Source organism: Sminthopsis crassicaudata, chromosome 5 (assembly GCF_048593235.1).
Source record: "Sminthopsis crassicaudata isolate SCR6 chromosome 5, ASM4859323v1, whole genome shotgun sequence".
Taxonomy (NCBI): domain Eukaryota; kingdom Metazoa; phylum Chordata; class Mammalia; order Dasyuromorphia; family Dasyuridae; genus Sminthopsis; species Sminthopsis crassicaudata.
In genome coordinates, this window is record NC_133621.1 from 120,360,003 (window position 1) to 120,382,449 (window position 22,447).

The 22,447-nt window shown below is 33.8% G+C and overlaps 1 protein-coding gene across 12 annotated transcripts in view; it reads right to left on the minus strand.

Moving 5' to 3' along the window:
* The window catches only part of SPAM1 (sperm adhesion molecule 1), an 84,450-nt gene that overhangs the window by 37,998 nt on the left and 24,005 nt on the right, over positions 1-22,447 (minus strand). The window contains exon 1 of one of the 12 annotated variants that reach the window (XM_074268077.1): positions 6,470-6,578. The exons of the other annotated variants lie outside the window; for them this stretch is intronic. Coding sequence (XP_074124178.1) covers positions 6,470-6,511 — 42 coding nt within the window. The 5' untranslated portion in view covers positions 6,512-6,578. Of the gene's footprint in view, positions 1-6,469; positions 6,579-22,447 lie in introns of those variants that run through there. 12 annotated transcript variants of the gene reach the window in all.

The window sequence follows — 22,447 nt, forward strand, 5'->3', positions numbered from 1 at the left end:
GTCATAGAGCATCATGGTGTTAAAAAGATATATTTTAATTTAGGTTGTTTTTTTTTTTTAATTTGGCATTGTAAACTAAAAGTGCTATCAACTTTCCTAAGTAATCCTCAACCTTCTCTCTTACTTCTCTCTTAGAGCAGGAGTTCTTAACTGTTCTCTTGTTATAAACCACATTGGTACTCTGGTGAAACCTATGGATCCCTTCTCAGAATAATTTTTTTAATGAATGCATGAATGAAATACATAGGATTTCAAAGGAAATCAATTATGCAGAAATAAAGTTATCAAAAAAAAATTTTTTTAATTGACCTTCAGGTTAAAACCTCTGTGCTAGAGAATACAAAACAATTAACCAATCAACAGTTATTATGAGACAAACAATGTGCTAAGTGATAGGAATAAAAAGATAAAGAATTAAGTCATTCTTACTATGGGAGAACATCTACATCCAACCCATTTACCTATTGTGAAATACAGAATGTTATTATTGCCTGCTGCACATTTTCACCTAGATGTCCCATCAGCATCTCAAATACAACACATCCCATATTAAACCTACTACATTTCCACCTAAACACACAGATATTCCAAACTGCCTTCTTTCTTCCTGGGGTAGTAGCCATCCTCCCAATCATCCAAATATACCTTCAGAACAATACAAGATAACTCCTTCCTTCCTCATCCTTCACATTTAATATGTTACCAAGTTAATGATTTTACCCTAAATATTTGTGAAATCTATCCTCTCCTCTCTGTTCATAGAACCAGTGTTCTAACTAAGGCACTCTTTCACCTGGATTCTTTATTGATCCCTCAGCTTCCTGTCTCTTGCTTTCCCAACATATCTCGCACATAACTACCAAAATGGGCTCATAAGACAGTAGTCTGGCAATGGCACTTTTTTTCCCATGAAAACCTTAAATCAATATTCTAGGAGGAAAAGAACCCAACTACTCATTTTGGTATTTAAGGCCATTGGCAGTCCTATTTCCATGACAGTTTCTAGCCTTTTCTCATATTATTAATATTTTGCACACACTCCACAATCCAGCCAAGTGAGCTCTTCTCCAAACTCAACATTCCTTTTTCAATGTCCATATGTTTGAATAAACATCTCCAATCTTGGAATGTACTCCATAATGATTCTTACATCTACCTCTCAAAAGTCTTATCTTCGTCTGAGATCTATCTCAGATGTTACCTCTTCCCTGAACATTTCCTTCTACTTTACTATTGCTTTCTACTTCAAATGATTTTATGTTTATTTTTCTGGGTATATTGCACTCACCTCTATTAGAAAGTAAGAATCTTGGTGGCAGATACTCTTGTTTTTTGTCTTTGTACCTTTAAAAGGGTAGCAAAGGACCTCAAACACATTAAGCACGTAATAAATATTTGCCAAATTGAACTGTATATTTCTAGAAGAGCTTTTGAACATGAAAAATATGCCTTTTATTTCTTCACAGAGGCTTCCAAATCAAATTTGGCTTTAACTGTTGTAATTCAAACAAACCAAGTGGGGGTACTATGTAACTTTTGTAATTTTATCTTGTTATTCCCTAGAAGTTTTTTTATGCTGTTATGATGTGACAAAAATACAGCATAACTAAGACATCAAAAAAGTTCCATGTACTTGGATTTTATATATATCATATAGTCCATTAAAAGCAGCCAATATTATTCAAAGTAATAATAATAACAAGAATTATGTTATCATTATTCTGATTTTACAGCTGAATAACTAAATGAATTGGCTATAATCTCACAATCAAGTGTCTGAAGCAGAATTTGAGACAGGATTTTGGTGTTGTTGCTGATAGTGGTGATGGTGGCAGCAGCGGCAAGGACAGCAGTGACTTTTAATCCTTAGAGGATTTTCTATTTGATACTGGAGGCAGTAGGGAGTTACTGGAATTTATTTAGTGAAGGGTAAGGGAAGGTATGACACAGGTGGACCTGTACTTTAAGAAAGTCATTTTAGTGACTAAAGGGAGGATGAATTGTAATGGGGAGAGATTTAAAGCAGACCAATTAGCAAGCTATTATCCAATAATCCAACGCCATAATCCAGGTATGATTACAGTAGCAGAGGAAAGAAGGGAGAATATTCAAAAGATATTGCAAAGAAGAAATAGACTTTGATTGAAAATAGTGAAGAGGAGATAGTAAAAAGTCAAATATGACACTTAGGTTGTGAGCCTGAGGGAGTAAGAGAATGTTGCTGCTTCCTATAGTAATAGAGAAGATAGGAGGAGGGAAGATTTAGGAGGAAAGGTAATCATATCTATTTTGGATGTTTAGAGTTGAGAATTTCTAATGGTCATTTAATCTAAGAGATCAGAAAGGCATATTAAAGGTGAGCAGAAAAGTTTGGGCAAGACAGGTAGACCTATGAGTTATTAAAATAGAAATGACAATTAAATCAATAGAAGCTGAAAACTTGGTTAGATTGATAAAAAAACTAAGGATTGATTATAACTTGGGAGCAGATCATTGAACTTTGAGAAACATCAATATACATCTCCTTGGTTCTCAAAGGAAAAAAGAATTAGATCCAGACTAGTAGAAATTAGTAGGAGAGCAACTATGTGAATACTACAATGATAATGGTACTGATTCAATTCCCAAAGAAACATTATATATATATATATATATATATATATATAACAATACAACTGGCTTTAAGGAATTATATAAGTATTAGAATAAGAAAAAAGAAGAAAGAACAGGAGAGGGAGGATGCTGACAAACTAGGTAAAAAGCATGAAGAATTAGACAAAAAAAGGAGTTAAGTACAATTCTGATGCAGAAACCATTAGGGCATTCCCTATCCCCTGACCTATGCCCCTCAATTAACCCTTCATGGGTGGAAGGAGAAGGATGAGGGGGAGGGGCAGTGACAAAATCAGTACCACCTATGAAGCAGCCTATGACAAGATTACAAAAGGCACTAGTTAAAGATAAAAAAAAGGACAGTATATCTGATTTGGTAAATGCATACCTTGTTATTGAAGAGTTTGACTCTCTAGGTTAACAAAGGAGAAGATACACTCCTTTTGATCTGGAAATTATTAAAGATTTTGAAAAAGGGTTGCACTCTTGATGGGGCTACATCATCTTATGTTAAGATGGTATTATAGAATTTGGCTTATGAAATTTTAACCCCTAGTGATTGGAAATCTATAGCAAGGACATGTTTAGAACCTGGACAAAACTTGTTGTGGCTTTCGGAGCATAGTGAACTATGTATAATACAAGCCCAACAAAATAGGCAGCCTGGAGCTAATATACAAATTACCTTTGACCAACTAGTAGGTAAAAGTCAGTATGTAGACACTTCAATACAGATTAATTATTCTTTGATAGCATATGAGCAAATTGCTGCTGCTGCTATCAAACCATGGGGCACCCTCCCAGAAAGGCAAGATAGAGAGGAAGCCTTCACAAAAATAGAGCAAGGTCCCAATGAACCTTGCTGATTTTGTGGGATGTCTGCAAACAGCTGTCCAAGAACCATTGGAGAAAATGCAGCTACAGGAATAATGATCAAATAACTTGCTAAAGAAAATGCTAATGAGGTTTGTAAAATTATATGGGAACACAACTTACTAAAGAAAATGCTAATGAGGTTTGCAGAATTATATGAGGACTACACAAGGATGCTCCTTTAGAGGAGATCATAAGACACTGTGCCATGTGGGCACAAGTACCTTTTATACCCAGTCTATGAGGCAGAACATGGGAAATCAGGGTCCCTCTTGGCAAGGGACTTCCAGAGAGACTCAAATGCTTTCAGTGTAGTAAAACAAGGCATCTGAAAGCTCAATGTAGGCATAGAGACAGAGTGAGAAAATAGGGTAAGAGAATAAGACACAAAACCCCATATCCAAAATGCAACAAGGGCTTCCACTAGGCCTCAGAATGTAGATTGACCCAGGGAAATGAGAGGTGGGGCCCAGCTCCAAGACCTCAATCAAAAGATAGGTGGGGCATGATGGCATGAAGTTACATCCCAGAGGATCTTTAGAAGTTCAGGACTCAGGATCAATCAGCAAAGAACCAATCAGATGGGAAAAAGGGATTACATGATCAATCAGCAGAGAAGCAATCAGATGGGAAAAAGGGATTATTATTGGGGAGAATATAAGCTTTTTAACCCTAGAGAAGGGCAGTGTCCAGTGCAAGCAGCTTCAGTATAATCTCCCAGTGATGAGGAAAAATCCAGAAAGTGGCAAATAGAAGGGACTAGATAGGTTAACTGCTTGGGGGAGAGGGTTTGCTTGTATCTCTACAGATGGAGAAGAACTCAGATGGGTGCCAACAAGCCGTATTCACCTTATCCATCAGAGAGAGACAGAAAAAGAGAAAAACCTCAAAACAAAGGAGATCTAAGAAACATCTGACACTGAAAGAGCTTGGCTGATAATGAGACTGTTACAGAACTTTAAAACTAGCAAGAATCATTGGATTCCTGACATGAAGTATGGACAATAAATTGGTTTTGGACTATTTCTAGGACTTATGACATGTATAATTCCTCATGTTGATTCATGTTTGTTACATTACTACTAGTCTGTGTTACCATGTACTTGTGTAATGACTCCCATATTGATGGATTTATGTATACCTGTTTCAAGTGAGACCCTTCAGAAACCCGCTAATCTGATTTAATTTCCCATTTCCTTTGGTGTTTTCATCTCCCTTCCTGAGAAGTCAGGGAGGGTGTGACCACCTCCTTTTATGGTGTTTTCACCCCTTTTTTGAAGAATCAGGGAAGGCATGATCACCTCCTTTTTGGGGGTTCTCACCTCCTTGAGGAGTCAGGGAAGGTATGACAGGGAAGGTATAACCACCTATGTGCTAAAACAAAAGAAAGTGGGAGATGTTATGGGTCAGAACTTTGAAACAAGGATTCTTATAAGGTGTTAAGTCGGTGGAATTGATAAAGACAATGGTTATCAAGTTTATCATGGGACTTAATAGTTCTCTAGGTCAATACATGTACTTAGCACTTAATATAGTTCTACAAGATTCACACCTATGATGATGTAATTATAAGAAAGCATATAAGCTGGGAGCTTCAGCCAAACTCAGAGACAGAGAGGACAAGAGGACTGGAGGCAGGAGCTCAAGCCTTTGGACTCAGATTCATTCACTTCATCTCACACCACCTTGGTGGCAGGGTCTCCTCCTTCACTTCTCTACTGAAACCAAGACTCTGAAAGGCTTCTAAGAAAACTAGCTAAAGCATCAGGCAAGGAGATGGATTTGGACTTTAACACCTGGCTATTCTTGTGATGATTACTCAACTGAAAAGAAGGCTGCCCCAGAGACCTCCAAAAAATCAAACAAGAACACTACACTTGATGAAAACACCAAATGAAGGAGTACAAAGTGAAAAGCAAAAATTTATCAAGACAGAACCCTGAGGGACTTCTATAGATATAGGACATGATCTGAATGAGGATACAGAAAAGGAGAAGGAATGGTCAGATAAGTAGGAGGAAAACAAGGAGAAAATAGGAGAGTATCAAAATAAAAAAGTGAGCAGCAGTGCCAATGGCTTCAGAGAGGTCAAGGAGAATAAGGATTGAGAAAAGGCCATTGGTTCATGATCTAGGAATAAAAAATGAGTAAAAATAGTAAAGTAAAATAGAACATAGAATCATTTACCTGTCAGACCTGTGGAGGAGGAAGGAATTTGTGACCAAAGAAGAACTAGAGATCATTATTGATCACAAAATAGAAAAATTTGATTATATCAAGTTAAAAAGCTTTTTACAAACAAACTAATACAGACAAGATTAGAAGGAAAGCAATAAACTGGCAAAACATCTTTATAGTTAAAGGTTCTGATTAAGGTTCATTTCCAAAATATACAGAGAACTGACTCAAATTTATAAGAAATCAAGTCATTCTCCTTTTGATAAATGGTCAAAGGATATGAACAGACAATTTTTAGATGATGAAATTGAAACTATTTATATCCATATGAAAAGGTGTTCCAAACCATTATTGATCAGAGAAATGCAAATTAAGACAACTCTGAGATAACACTACATACCTCTAAGATTGGTTAAGATGACAGGAAAAGATAGTGACAAATGTTGGAGGGGATGGGGGAAAACTGGGACACTGATGCATTGTTGGTGGAGTTGTGAACAGATCCAATCATTCTGGAGAGCAATTTGGAACTATGCTCAAAAAGTTGTCAAATTGTGCATACCCTTTGATCCAGCAGTATTACTACTAGGCTTATATCCCAAAGAGATATTAAAGAAGGGAAAGGGACCTATATGTGCAAAAATGTTTGTGACAGCTCTTTTTGTAGTGGCTAAAAACTGGAAAATAAATGGATGCCCATCAATTGGAGGATGGCTGAGTAAATTGTGGTATATGAATGCTACAGAATATTATTGTTTTGTAAGAATGACCAGTGGGATGAATAGAGAGACTTGGAGAGACTTACATGAACTGATGCTGAGTGAAATGAGCAGAACCAGGAGATCATTATACACTTCAACAACAATATTATATGAGGATCAATTCTGATGGAATGGCTCTCTTCAACAATAAGAGGATCCAAATCAGTTCCTTGATCAGTAATGAACAGAACCAGCTATACTCAGTGAAAGAACTCTGGGAAATGAGTGTGGACCACAACATAGAATTTACACTCTTTCTGTTATTGTTTGCTTACATTTTTGTTTTTCTTCCCAGGTTATTTTTACCTTCTTTCTAAATCCAATTTTTTTGTATAGCAAGACAACTATATAAATATGTAGACATATATTATATTTAGCATATACTTTAACATATGTATGGGACTACTTGCCATCTAGGGGAGGAGGTGGAGGAAAGGAGGGGAAAATTGGAACAGAAGTTTTTTCAAGGATTAATGTTGAAAAATTATCAATGCATATGTTTTTAAATAAAAAGCTATAATAAAAAAAGAAAAGGCCATTGAATTTGGCAAGTAAAAGATCAATGATAATTTTATAAGGTCAGAAACTAGATTGTAAGAGATTAATAAAAAAAAGTATAAGAAAAAGTGGAGGCATCTATTGTAAATAACCTTTTTTAGGAGTTTAACTACAAATGGCTGTAGGATTAAGTGAAGGGTAGTTTGGATTTGGTTCCTTTAGGGTTTTTTTTCAAATTAAGGAAGATATGGGCATGGTTTTAGGGAATAGGGAATGAACCAGTAGATAGGCATAGACCCCAAAGGAGAGATTAATGAGTGATGAGATTGGAAGAACCTAAAAGTGGCAAAGGAAAGTAAGTATTCCAATTTCCTTACCTTAACTAATGAGTTGAATAGAATGAACAAAGTTATAGTCAATACCAAAAAGTCTGTTTAGAAAGGCTATGTCCTCATAGTGGAGCCAGGTTTCACTAATAACTAGAAGATAGCAAAAGAGAGAAAAACAGTTAAGTCAAAGGGAAGTTTGCTGCTTGTGAAACAAGCATTCCAGAGGGCACAGTGAAAGGGCTAGGAGATGTTTGGTTATAATTTTTGAAAGGGAGGCTTACAGGGGCTAGGAATAAAGAATCAGCTGTGTAGGATTTATATGTTTACCTACAAGAATTCAGAATCACTGGGAGATGAAGGATTTGAATAGAAATAGGAATAGTCATATTAAGAAAAGAGCCCAACTACTGTTCAAAAGGGAGGTTGGCAATCAGTGCAATATGAGAAGGAAAGCATATAGTCAAATGGATGGTCCTAATTCAGTGCTCCAACTTTCCTCTGAAGAGTGGATTCTAAACTGGAAAAGAATGAAGCAGGAGATGGAAGTTGAATCTGTAAAACAGAAGAAATAAGTTCCATTCACAAACTTTCCTTTTTTTCCAGAAAAGAAGATGGAAGGCCTGAGGTCAAAAAAAGAAAGGTTGTAGGAAAGGTTGGTTCTCCACTTCTCAAATAATAAACTGGACAGTCAATAGCAGATAGAAATTGCATTGATGTAGGTCATTGTTTGGAGGCAAATGAAAGATGCCTAACCTGGGGTAGCTAGGTGGTATAGTGCATAAAACACCAGTACTGAAGTCAGGAGAACCCGAGTTTAAATCTGGTCTCAGACACTTAACACTGCCTAGCTGTGTGACCCTGGGTAAGTCACTTAACCCCAATTGCCTCAAGAAAGAAAGATTTATGAAAATTTCAATTTAAATGGAATATATCCATATTATATATTATCTGGACCAAAACAAGAAATAGTAATAATAGTTAACATTTACAAAATTCTTTAACATAATCATCACATTTGATCTCATCAAAATAGAAATCATTGCAATCTCCCAAATATTATTAAACTGGCCAGTACTAACAGTGGCCTAAATTTTAGCTATCCCATATAGTTATGATGCTGGACCTGACTCATTTAATAAAGACTTGAAAAAAAAGGAGGGTTAACCAACAAGATGCCAATTTGAAACTCATCCCTTTATTAGAGATGCTCACTAAACATTTGCAAATGCCTCAGCTACACAGCTACCAAGCTTTAGAACTAAACTAGTTGAAGTTTTATTTCACTATGACTCATCCCTGTTGTAGTGGTGGCTGCCCAGCTAATAACACAAAAGGGTTCCATTCAAGAGAATATAGCAACCCATTCCACACTTGACAAATATTCATAAAGTCAGTTTTCTAAGAAAGCAAGCCAATATCAATTACCATGTTTTTTTTAAAGTTCTAACTCACTAATAATAGAAGAAAAGCAAAATTTTAAAACTTAAGGCACTCTCTTGTATATTCTAGAATAGACTTGCAGACTCTTTATTGCCAGGTAAATTTATAACAGAGTTTATTAATCCTCTTTGATTAAGAAAAAAAAAAAAGAAACATAAAAGTTCGTCAGCATAATGATATATTTTATAACCCACTAAAAGTAGTTAATCATATATTCTATTTTTCTTTTCTATGAGATATTTTATCTCTCTAAAAAAGTCATATTCTTCTATGTATTTTTTGATTTTTTAAATTTAATTGAAGTCTTCTCTAATTGTCTTTTCTTTCAAAATGACCAGTCTTAATATCACTTAAATCTAACATCAAGCTCCTACCTTCCCTTATCTCTTCTTGTTGTTTCAAAGTGATTTGTGATGGGTTTCTCTGAAGCTTTTATTTGCTTTTTCTTTTTCAAAAAATATCAATCAATTCTATATTTTGTCTTTCAAATTTTTAATTTCAAATTTTCATTATCCTTGTTACTTTTTATTGAAGTCACCTTGTTTTCCACATTTCTACTTCATACAAGCCAAAATTCTAAGATATGTTCCCATATTCTGATAATTCAAGCCAGCATCATTGCCAGAGGTAGCTCTGTGTTTGGGACACTCCAAATGAAAATGTGGGAGAGGAGAGGTATTACACTGGCTACCAAACTGTAGGTATACAGAGTCCTTGTGCCAACCTCATTGTGGTATCTTGTCATATTGGTCCTCTTTGAGTATGAAGGACCACAAGCAACCAACAACAATCAATTAAAGCTAAATAACAATAAAAAATGGGCCTAACATTTTGAACTCTTTAGATTCTAGTAATATATAGTGTTGCCTCTACTTAGTAGATAGATCCATTACTTAATAGATAGATCCATTACATTATCCCTAAAGTATCTTTCCTATGGAAGCAGTGGGAAATAGTAGAAAGACCACGGGGCTGAGTGCAGAGAAACTTGCCTTCTAGTTCTAGCTACAGCTTGCTTTGCTTCAGTATACTTACTTGTAGGAAGGGAAAACTTTTTTTTAAAGGCACATTTCTTAAAAATTACAAACTTTAAAAAACCAAGTCCTCCTTTATTAGGATTACTTTTCTTTTTCTCCACTCTTTGAGAAAGACTGAGGATAAGATTATTTATTAAAGGTGGCTCTTGAACAACATTTCAATTCAGCTTCATTTAATTCAACAAATGTAAGGGCAAAGATTATTTTATTTTTGTCCTTGTATATTGAGAGTGAGGCACAAATCTCTATGGCATAGAATGTATTCAATAATTGTTTCTTGTTGCTAGATGTTATCTAGTCTCAACTGGACCATCACTACTATATGAAATTCTTAGCATTTTTCTATTACTGACTAAAACATTCCCATAGAGTCTGTTTCAAATCTTTTCTATCTTCCACCAAAATCTAATCAAATAAGTTACCATACTATTTTTCTGAGGAAATTATAACCAGCCATCCTTGCCCTTCTTTTGCCTTTCCACTTCCTCTTTCCCCATCCTTGTCTCCCAACAATTTTCAGGTATCCTTTCCTCCTTTGCTCTAACTCTGAGCAGAGATGATACCTGGAAGAGGTGATAACTTGATAAGAAGGCATCAAGAAAAACCCTCTACTTCTGCCCCCTCCTATTTTTAATTTTTAAAAAATATGAATATTATTAAAAAAAATTTTACTAGTCATGAATTTGAGTAACACTGGGTGTTGGACATGTCACTTAACATTTGCTTACCTGCTTTCTTAATTGAAAAATAGAAATAAATTCCTTTCTTCCAAGGTTGCTATTCAGATCAAATTAGATCATATTTGTACTTAACAAAGTGCCTAGCACATAGTAGCTATCATATAATCATCAACATGAAGTACCTTCTACTTCAAAAATTTCTTGTTTTAAATTTTTCTTCTAGAATCTTAATTTTAAGGAGCCCCACATATGCTCTATTTTTCAGACAATATTCCTGATTCTCCAGACTTTCTCTACCATGCTAACCTTCTTCCTATCATTTTAGCTTCCTTTTATTTATTATCTTTTACAATTAGAATATAAGCTCTTTGGGGATATGGTTTCATACTTCCAATGTTTGATTGTTCGGTTGTTTTCCTTTGTTCACAAGAGGACCAAAATGATATTACTTATATTGAGGTCAAGGTATAGTGTATCCAACCAAAGTTGATTTAGACCAATATAAACTTGGAAAACTCTGACGCAGGTCAGGTACATTTAGCCCACTTAATAAAAACTTGTTGACTTAAGTAGATATGACATCAACAGCAAATGTAGCTTGTTTTTAACATACTAAAAGGCTTGACTTCTAGAAAGTAAACAATAAATTGCTTAGAACCTGAGGCAACCTGAAGTAATTAAAGGCCTTCAACAAGGAAAACTGACCTTGGAATCAGCAAAATAAAATGTAAATTCAAGCTCTGTTATTTACTACTTGTGTGGCTTTAGGGTAAATTTCTTTCCTTTTAATCCTTAGCTTTATATTCTATAAAATGACAGAGTTGGAATAGCTGACATCAAAATTGTCTTTCAGATCTAAATTTCTTATCCTATAAAATATTTTCAATGTCATATTCTTGTTAAAGATCTGAGATAGCTTCAGTTCAGTGAAAAAGGAAAAGAAAATGTTTAGTTTAAAGGTTAACCCACATCTCATTTTTCTAATGATATTTCTCTTTATCATAAGTGAATATGTACCAGTGCTAAATCCGACTATGGATTCCATGGATTCCACTTGCAATGTCCTCAAGTCACTAGTATTTGTCACTAATATGGACCTTTCAGCTACAGCTGACCTCAGTTTTAGATTTTCAATACAACTAGCTAAAGAAAAGTTCAACTGAGTTCATCTGAACCTTAGGAATCCAGAGAAATGTCAGATAAATAATTTTCTTGAAGAGAAATGTTGCTGCTTGAAGAGAAATGTTTCAAATGAGAACATGAGTTCACAACTACAAACATTTTATTTGACACTAATTGATTAAAAGATAATTTATACACACTATCTTATACAACTTTTCAATAACAAATTCAGGCAGGAAAGTAAATTTTATTCTTACAATGAAGGAAACTAAAACTTTGTAAATTCAATAACTACCCAATATCACACATAGAGTGGCAGACCAAGGAATTGAGTTCTCCGAAGATTCCAAAACCTAATGTTCTTTCCACTACACAATACTAACTCTTATAATACTTAATGCCAAGATAGCATGGACCCCAGAATGTCACATTTCCTAGTCATATGTTGAAAAAACAAAAATAATTAATTCCCCAATTCTTGTAATTGAGGGCTGTTGTGTTTTTTCTTTGTGGCACACTCTCTTTTTAATTAATTTTTTTTCAATTAAAAGTATTCATTTTCTTTCCCTCCAGGAAAAAAAAAATATCAAATTCACAATCAAGCAAAACAAACTTCTATACTGTCTGTGTCCAAAATATTTACTGTATGTCTCATTCTAAATTCTGAATCTTTCATCTCTCTGTCAGGAAATGGGTAGTAACATTATATTATTGGTCCTCTGAAATCATGACTAGATCACTCATCAGAGTTCTGAAGTTTTTCATCATCATTCACCTTTACAATATTATTTCTTTTTTTTAATTAAAGTTTTTTATTTTCAAAACATATGCACAGATAATTTTTCAACATTGACCCATGTTTCAGATTTTCCCCTCTTCCCCACCCCACTCCCTAGATAGCGAGCAATCCAATGTGTTATCCATGTTAAAATATACGTTAAATCCAATATATAAAAACATATTTATACAATTATTTTGCTACACAAGAAAAATCAGATCAAAAAGGAAAGAAAATGACTAAGAGAACAAAATGCAAGTGAACAAAAAACAAAAAGTGACGATGTTTTGTTGTGATACACATTGAGTTCCTGCAGTCTTCTCTCTGGGTGTAGATGGCTCTCTTCATCACAAGATCATTGGAACTGGCCTCAATCATCTCATTGTTAGAAAGAGAACACAATCATCAGAATTAATCGTTGTATAATCTTGGTGTTGTCATGTACAATGATCATCTCATTTAGCATTAGTTCATGTAGGTCTCTCCAGGCCTTTTTGAAATCACCCTGCTGATCGTTTCTTATAGAACAATAATATTCCATAACATACAATGTTATTTCTATGGAAAGGAGATGCCAGTAAATACAGTGAAAGGACAGACAACAAAACTAGCAGAATCCCAGTGTGACCAGAAACAGGACAGAGACATACATGTGAACTGAAGAGCTTTGTGTTTTCTCTGTTCCAAAGTGCCACAGAGAGTCCTGAAGATCTGGGACTTTTATTCTCAAAGAACTGAAAAGGGCTATTGGGAAAGAAGTCTAACTTTAGAATATAAAGGTAAGTGAAAGAATCCAGAAGACAAAACTCAAAAGGGTCATATACTCTTGCACTTGGCCCTGGTACAAAGCCATAGTTTAGGGACTAAAATTGGAGGGGAGAAAAATCAAAGAAATCCCCAAATGGTATAAAAATATAATTACATATAATGTAATATTATAATATATTAATAAAAGATTTATAGATTCCCCAGGAGAAAAAAAGGAGAAAGTTTCCTTGTAACTGCTATAAATAGAAACTAAAGGCAAAAAACTGGAATTTCCAAAGACTACATAAAAATCTAGAATAATACAAGAGAAAAAATTGAAATAAAAGCTCTGGAGGAAAAAATTGGAAAAAAGAAAAAAAGCTTAGAAGAGAAAGTGGTAAACTTTGCCCAAGTAAAAAAACTAAAATAGGATTGTGGTTGTTGTTATTGCTGTCATCATTGTTTTCATTTTTTTTCCCAATGGAGGAAAGAAAATAAGCAGGAGAAAAATTAAGTTAAGAAAAAAAAAGTCAAATTTGAATTTTAAAAAGTGAAGTAAAGAAATAAAAATAAATGACTCTATGAGGCAGCAAGAAATGTTTAGAACAAAATCCAAAGATAGGAAAAAAATCAAGAAAATGTAAGATATTCAATATCAAAAAACTAACCTGGAAAATAGGTCAAGTGAGAATTTAAGAATTAATGTAGCCTAAGAAAATCATATTTTTCAAGAATTTATAAAAAAGAAAATTGCCCAGATCCATTAAAATCAGAGTAAAGTGAAGTTTGAAAAGAATTCATCAATCACTTTCTGAAAGAAACCCTAAAAAAAAAAAAAAAAAAAAAAAAAAAAAAAAGTTGATGAATCACAGTCAAAATCCAGAGTTTTTATGTCAAAGAAAAAAATACTGTGCAAATTTATAAATAACCATGAGACCAAGTCCAAAAACCACTTGTTTTCATTTCCAAATATTAACAAGTCTGATGAGATTTAAAAAAAAAAAAAAAGAAAAAGAAAAATACCTAAACATTCATAATGAGGGACACTAAATACATTGTGGGCAGAGAAAAAGAGCCAACTAATAGGAAGAGCTTGGACCTAAGACAAGAGCAATGATTTATGGGACCAAGTTTCAAGAGGACATGTAAGTGGACAAGATTAAAAGCAGAAATAGAGAATTTACCTTGGCACCTTCTTGCCTCTTCTTCAGAGGTTATACCAAAATTGAAAATTGGCAGTTGAAAAGAGAAACTAGAATTGAAGGTGGAGTCAATGAAGGAACTCACAATGAGTGATAGACACAATGTCCACAGAAAAAATACTCATATGATGAGGCCATAAGTTCTGATAGATGATAGAAATGGAGAATAGATTCCATGGGAATCCTCATAAACAGTCAGTGGGGAAAGAATACTGATTATTTCCCATAGCAGTAATGGCTCAGTTGAGATTAGATAACATCTAAGAAGTAATTATTCAATTATTCATATCTCCTATACCATAGATTGTTCCTTACTTTCAACATACAAAGACCCCCCCCAAAAAAAAGTCTTTGCCCTTAAATTTGTTGAATTAAATGAAATTGATCTGAGATTTTTCTCTAAAAGCTATCTTCTACAGCTTCAGAGTTCAGTTTTCTATTAGACTGAAAAAAGAAAAGTTAGAAAAAAGGGGAGTGAGAAGAGTAAGACTAATAAAGGAAGAATTGTTTTAAAAGTTTATAGATTTTTAGAAACCAGTATTTTTAGTAGCATAAGTTTGAAGGGTGGAGTAAGCTTTCACACACACACACACACACACACACACACACACACACACACACACACACACACATAACCACACACACACACACACACACACACACACAATTACACAGAAGCCTAGCAAGGTATAATGACTTTCTAAAACCAAAAGACAAGTCTCCCTTCAATCAGTTCAATACTCTAATTTATCCACATTGCTCCCATAGAAAAAACCCTACAGAAACAAAGTAATAGCTCTATTAAGTTGAGGGAATATAGCCAGAATCAAAAGGGGTCAAAATAGCATTTATATTGCACTGTCCTTTAAACTACCAGAATGTGGGAATATGTCTGCGAGATCTGGCTTAGCAAGAAATAGAAAATGGAAATGGAAAAGTTGATGTGACTTTACAATAGAGTATTCAGAATATTGAAGGGAGGGAAAATTAAGAAATGTATAATGACAAATTTTTTTAAAAGATATAGTTTGAGAGAAATATAGCATCTGTGAACTTACAGCAACAAAGAGAGTTAAGAGAAGGCAGGAATCTGTTTTTTAATTAAATAATATTTTAAATTATGTAATTTCAAACAAAAGATAAATTGGGTAAACTCCAGTTGTTCAATACCCATGTTTGAATAAAAAGTGGAATTTATTTAGTAGGTTATAAAGTCTCATAAGATAGAAAAATAGGACATGTAATTAAGGAAGAAATTAATCTTCCAAGAGGATACATGAAGATAAATATAATGAAAATCATAAGTAATAATAATGGTTTAAGCTAATCAACTTCTTGATCATTATTTTAATTAAAAAGATAATAAACTCATTGTGATAAATGTAGCTTGTCACAAGAGCCCACAAAGTAAGTCAATTATAAAATATATTGGAAGAGATGAGGGAAATCCAAATATCAAAACAAAGGTGCAGCTCTTTTTGTGGTAGTAAAGAATTAAAAATTGGAGGGGTGTCAAGAAATTGGAAATAACCAAACAAATTGTGATACGATTCTAATATACTATTATTATTCTATAAAAAATGACAAGCAGGCTGACTTCAGAAAAACCTGAAAGGATTACACAAACTGACACAAAGTGAAGGGAGTAGAGCCAGAAGAACATCGTACACAGTTATAACAGTACTGTATGATGATTGTGGAGATTAAAATTATCCCACCTACAATAAAAGAGATTGAGATAGAGATAATGAGCCAATGTATTAAAGGATCCGTGGTCCCCTCTAATGAAGTGGATCTCAGATCTTCTTCACAATCTGAGATGCCTCCTCCTTCCAGGGCCCTATTTTTATAGATACAAATGGTACAAGCTATCACAGTCAGTGACTGAGGTGGTCATAAGATGACCATTTGCTCCTATTGAACAAGTTATAGGTCCAGAGCACAAAAATATTTGGAGGAGACTTTCCATGTAGTTGTCACCTCTACCAAGCTGGGTTTGGTCATCATCACAAGACAAAACAAGGGTGGAAAGTTTTTAGTTAATTTCCTATAGTTAAGCAAGTGAACTTAGAATCTGCAGCTCATAGTTTGGGGAACTTATATACAGAAATTTGATATGATTATATCAAATTGATTAATTTTGATTGAATAGAGTAGGAGTTCCAAAATGAATCATTTTTCTCATGATCAATTATGAATGATTTAGCTATTCTCAACAGTATAATGATCTAAGAAAATTCCAAAAGACTCATAATGAAAAATGCTATCCATATCCAGAGAAAGAACTGAGTCTGAATGGAGTTTGAGGTATATTATTTTTCCACTCTATTTTTTCATGGGTTTTTAATCCCCTTTTGATTTGTTTCTTCTTTCATAATATGATAAATATGAATTTTTTAAAAATTAGACACTCTTGGATAAGATGACCTCATGTTCCTTCCAGTTTTATTTTGATTACATTAAATTAAAAAGATTTTGCACAAACAAAAGCAATATAGTCAAGATTATAAGAGAAGCAAGAAAGCAGGGGGAAAAATTTATAGTAAGTTTCTCTCATAAAGATTTTCAAATATTTAGCGGACTGAGTCAAATTTTTTAATAATGTGAGTCATTCTCCAGTTGACAAACGGATATGAACTGGAATTCAGAACATTTCTAAAGAAATCAAAACTACCTATAGTCACAAGAAAAAATGTTCTACATCACTACTGATTAAAGAAATTCAAATTAAAACAATTCTGAGGTAATACCTCATACCCAGCAAATTGGCTAATATGATTGAGAAGGAAAATGATAAATATTGAGATATGGGGAAATTAGGACTCTAATGCACTGTTGGTGGAGTTGGGAACTGATCTAATAAATCTGGAGAGCAATTTAGAATAATGTTCAAAGAGCTACTAAATTGTGTATATCCTTTTTCCCTGAATTACCACTATTAAGTCTGTTCCTCAAAAAGATCAAAGAAAAATAAAAGTAACCTGTATGTACACAAATATTTATAACAGCTCTTTTTTTTTGTTGTGGTAAAGAACTAGAAACTGAGAGAATACCGATCAAATGGGGAATGGTCAGACAAATTGAGAGATAAACTTGTGATAAAATATTATTGTGGCACAAGAAATGACGGGCAGGATGGTTTCAGAAAAATCTTGAACGACATAAACTGATGTAAAGTGAAGTAAATAGAATCAAGAGAACATTATACACAGCAATAGGAATATCATACAATAATCAACAGTGAATGACTTGGCTATTCTGATCAACACAATGATGCAAGACAATTCTGAAGGACTTATGATGAAAAATGCTATTCATCTCCAGAGAAAGAGGTGATGGAGACTTAATGTAAATCAAAACATGCTTGTTTGGACTTTTTTTTTTTTTTTGGTCCCTGTTTTTGTTTTTGTTTTATAGATGGCTAATATGTTTTGCATGATTTCTGTGTCAAATTGCTTGCATTCTCAAGGAGGGGGAAGAGAAGGGAGAGAGAGAATTTGAAACTCAAATTAAAAAAAAAGTTTTGAGGATAGAGCACCAGCCTTAATGAATAGAGCACTCAGGTCAGGATGACCTGAGTTCAAATCTGGTTTCAGACACTTAACATTTCCTAGCTCTGTGACCCTGGGCAAATCACTTAACCCCAATTGCCTCTGGGAAAAAAAAAAAAAGGTTGAGAAAACATTGCATATAATTGAGAAATATTTAATGAAATAAAAATATATGGGGGAAATTATGTAGATGATAGCAAACCATATTACATTTGAAATAAGGAAAGCCTAAGTTCAAATAATGCTTAAAATACTAGATATGTAACTCTGCCCAAGTCACTTAGCACACTCAGTCCCAGTTTCCTCATCTATAAAATAGGAATAATAATAGCACCATTTCTCAGAATTGTTGTGAAGATCAAATAAAATTTGAGGATCTTTGCAGACTTTACAGTGGTATGCCAATGTTTGCTACCCAAATCTAAACCAACTAAGCAAAGATAAAATTAAAGATTTGAAAGATAGAACCTATCATCAAAATTTTACAAAATATTTATTTTTATGACTGAGAAGCATTGACTCTGGAAAACACATTGTGCCAGAAAATATAAATTAAATCTTTTAACCATTGATTAAAATTAAAATGGTCATTTAATGCCCTCAAATAATCTAATTCAACTTTTTTATTTTATAGTCTAAGGAAACAGAATCTTAAGAGATCACTGGACTAGTCCAAGATCACATAGTCAGGAAGTAAATGACAAAAATAAAACTAGTACTAACATCCCCTGGTCTAGTGTTCTTTTTATTGTATTTTACATTAGTTGTATTTACTACATAGTTCCCATGACATGGGGGAATACATGAAGAGTCATGAAAGTTAATTAGCTAGCATCCTATAATAGCAAACTCATGATTAAGAGTTTGAAATTTACATATCTCCAGTAGTTATAGAAAAGACTATATCTTTTAAGAAAATTGGATGAAATCCTATTAGGCCCAGGAAAAGATTGCTTTGGAGAAATAAGATGTAGTTAAAAAGCAATAAGACCTTAAACATATATTCTTCAAGCTCATATTCATAAATAGAATTAAGAACCATTGAATGCCAGAGCCATTCATCATATGCATATCATTAGATCCACCCCTCTCCAAATAATCAAATCATTGATTCTACTGTCTCAATGAATCTCAAGCCTCCCACGCAGAATTAGGGAGGGATGTGGTCAGACCTATGTTTTAGAGATATCATCTTGGCAGATGAGTGAAGTATGGGTTATAATGGTGAGATTTGACGCAGACAGACTAATATAAAGGCTCTTGCTGTGTTCCAGGTGAGAAGCTATAAGAATCTGAATCAGCATTGTGAGTGATAAGAAGGGAAAATATGAGAAATATTGTTAAAAGTAGAACTGATAAGATTTGGCAGTGAATTAGGATATATTTCATGATCATGATCATAATGATGTAGGGTGAGTGAGGAAGAGCAATTGAAGGATGATACCAAGTTTGTGGGCCTGGGTGAATGGAAGGATAGTGGCACCCTTAAAAGTGATAGCAAGTTCTGTTTTGGATCTGTTGAGCCTGAGATGCCTAAGGGGCACCCAAGTTTGAAATGTCAAGAAGCTATTGAAGATGAGTGACTGGAGCTCAATAGAGAAATCTCTTTGCATATGTTGTTTCATATATCTATGTGAAATCCAGTGGGAGTACAACAGACAAAATTAATGATAAGAGACGAGTTAAGAGAGGTAAGGGCCTGATACTTAGATTAGGGATCATTTGTATATAAATATAAATTAGCATGGGAGCTAATGAAATCAACTAGAGATATCATACAAAAGGACTAGAAGGGCTCAGAATATTATCCTGGGATATATTAATGCCATTTTTTCATTTAAGTACAATTTATATGTCTTCAAGCTTCATTTATATTGAGAATATCAAAACCAGTAGTCTAAAAGGTATATCTTTCTTAGGTTTGCATTTCCCATTTTCCATCACCCCACCATTATCACAAGCCTATAGTCAAGAAAACTCATCTTCATAAGTTCAAATCTAGCCTCAGATACTTACTGGCTGTGTGACCCTGGGAACAAGTCATTTTACCCTGTTTGTTCCAGTTTCTTCATCTGTGCAATGAACTGGAGAAGAAAATGGCAAACTACTCCAGTTATTTTATCAAAAACAAACAAACAAAAAAAAATGGGGTCACAAAGATTCAAACATGACTGAAAAATAACTGAACAATTGCAAATATCACCATAAAAATGGAAAGGGACCATACTACATTCTTCTTCTTTTGCTTTTTGGGTTATCATCATCAAAAAAATTATCATCAAATAATCAACCTATTATTATTGAGCTCTCTATCCTTAACCAAGCAACTATTGAGAAAGTAAGCATAGTCTGCTGCTGGGACAGTACTCAAAGTTTTAGATGAATGATAGAACCTTCCAGAGTTTGTGTTCCAGTCTATTAGTCGATAAGTATTTGAGGTTTTGAAATATTTTAAAACTAAATACAGAATAAGAAAAAAACAAAATAGAAAAAGAAAGACGGAAAAGAAAAATTAAAAAAACAAAACAAAACAAAACAAGCAGAAAATTGGGGAGGATTCAAAATATGTAACAATAAGTTTCCATTTCAAGAAAGTATATATTAGAAGAGATTATATTCAAGACTGTCCATCTTTTCCTTGCTTATAGATTATTCTTCTGTTCTCTGCTATATACTTTTTACTTTATTATTTTTTCCCTTTCATCCTCTTTCACTTCCCCCAAACAGGATACAATTAAGCACAGATATATATACATATATACCTATATACGCACACATACATATATCTATATGCATACACACATATAGATATACATACACATTTACACATAGCAGCAAATATTTATTAAGCACTTATTCTACATTAGACATTGGGCTAAGATAATAGAAAGACAGTTTCTGTCATTAAAGAATTTATATTCCAATAGGATGAGATAAGGCATGAAAAGGTAGTTTCCAAAGAATCCCTGGAAGATGGTCAAGATAGAGATGTTTGATGTGCAGTCTGGAGAAGAATGAGATGTGGCTGACCTGAATATTTCTCCTTTCTCCTAATTCTCCTTAAGTGGCATTTCTGGGAGACAAATGGGCAGCCATCATAGCCTTTTCCTCTGGCACTGACAAGTAGTGATATAGGGTCATTCCCATGCCATAGGAATAAGACTTCATGTTCACAATTATACAATGTCCAGTGACAGATTACATCATACATTTGGCCAGATGCCCATATATTCAACGAAGAAAATGTGATATGTAAATCAACACTTAAAGATTCAAAGCTGATCATGACTTTTATGGATTATCTTCTTGACCCTGCTAAGCTTCCTTCTCTCTCTGCTATTTTATCATTATAAATGTCTTGGAAATTTTAAAACACAATATAAATGTAATTTATTATTATTATCTCCAGGGTAAAATTTAGCATAATAACTCATGACTTAATAAAAATTCTGCCTTTCCCATCACTCTGTATGTGTTTGAGTTCCTTTATTATAAAGTGGTTACTTGAAGAAGGGAACACTTTGAAAGCATTCAACTCAGATATATGGAAATCCAAGTTCCCATTTTTATATGTCCAAGCAACCTACTTAAAACTATGTTAAACTAGTATCCTAACTTAGAGGTTTTTGTTTAGTTCATGGTTCATAGACACAGTCATCAGAGTTATCATTTGAGAAGCAGAGCAGCATAGTGGGTAATGCCTTATCATTGTCAAGGGACCTGGAATCAAGACCTGCCTTTGTTATTGATTATTCAAGTGACTTTATAGAAGTAATTCCACTTCCCTTGGAGAAACATATATTTAAGTCTGAAAGAGACCTTGAAGGCCAAACTTCTTGATTTTCAGATGAAGAAGAGGAAAAAGAACTTGTCTATGATCACACAAATATTGAGTCAAAGAGTTGGGATTCTAGTCAATATTCTTTCTTCATCAGTAAAATGAGAGAGTTAAACTGCTGCTTCTTTTTCAATTACCTTTCAGTTGTGTCCAGCTCTTCATGACCCCATTTGGAATTTTCTTAGCAAAAATACTCAACTGTTTTGCCATTCTCTAGCTCATTTTACATATAAGGAAACTGAGGCAAACTGGATTAACTGACTTGTTCAAGGTCATACAAGTAGTGAGGCCAGATTTGTACTTAGGAAGATAAGTCTTTCTTATTCTTAGATCAATGCTCTATCTGCACCACCTAGCTGCCCCAAGAGTTAGACTAGATAATGTCTAAGTTCTCCTTCACTTGGCCATACCATGAAATATAGTATCTAGGATGTATAAAAGTTCCTTGAATGCAAGTAATGTTTCCATTTTTTCTTTGTATCCTCATTGCATAGCACAGTCTCTGGCACATAATAAATGTTTATTGGCTGACTGGCACATAGCAAGTACTTAATAAATGCTTGTTAAATTGAGTATTTATTAGTTATACACTTGGTTTTTTGTTTTGTTTTGTTTTTTGTTTTTTGGGGTTTTTTTAAATTTTGAATTAAAAACAGTGTTATACCAAATAATGTTCAAGTCATAAGAGCCAGGGCTGTAAGGGACCTTAGAGATCAAGCAGACCAAATTTTTATTTTATAAATGATGAAACTACAAATTATAAGGAGCCAATCTAGAATTTGAATTCTGATATTATGACT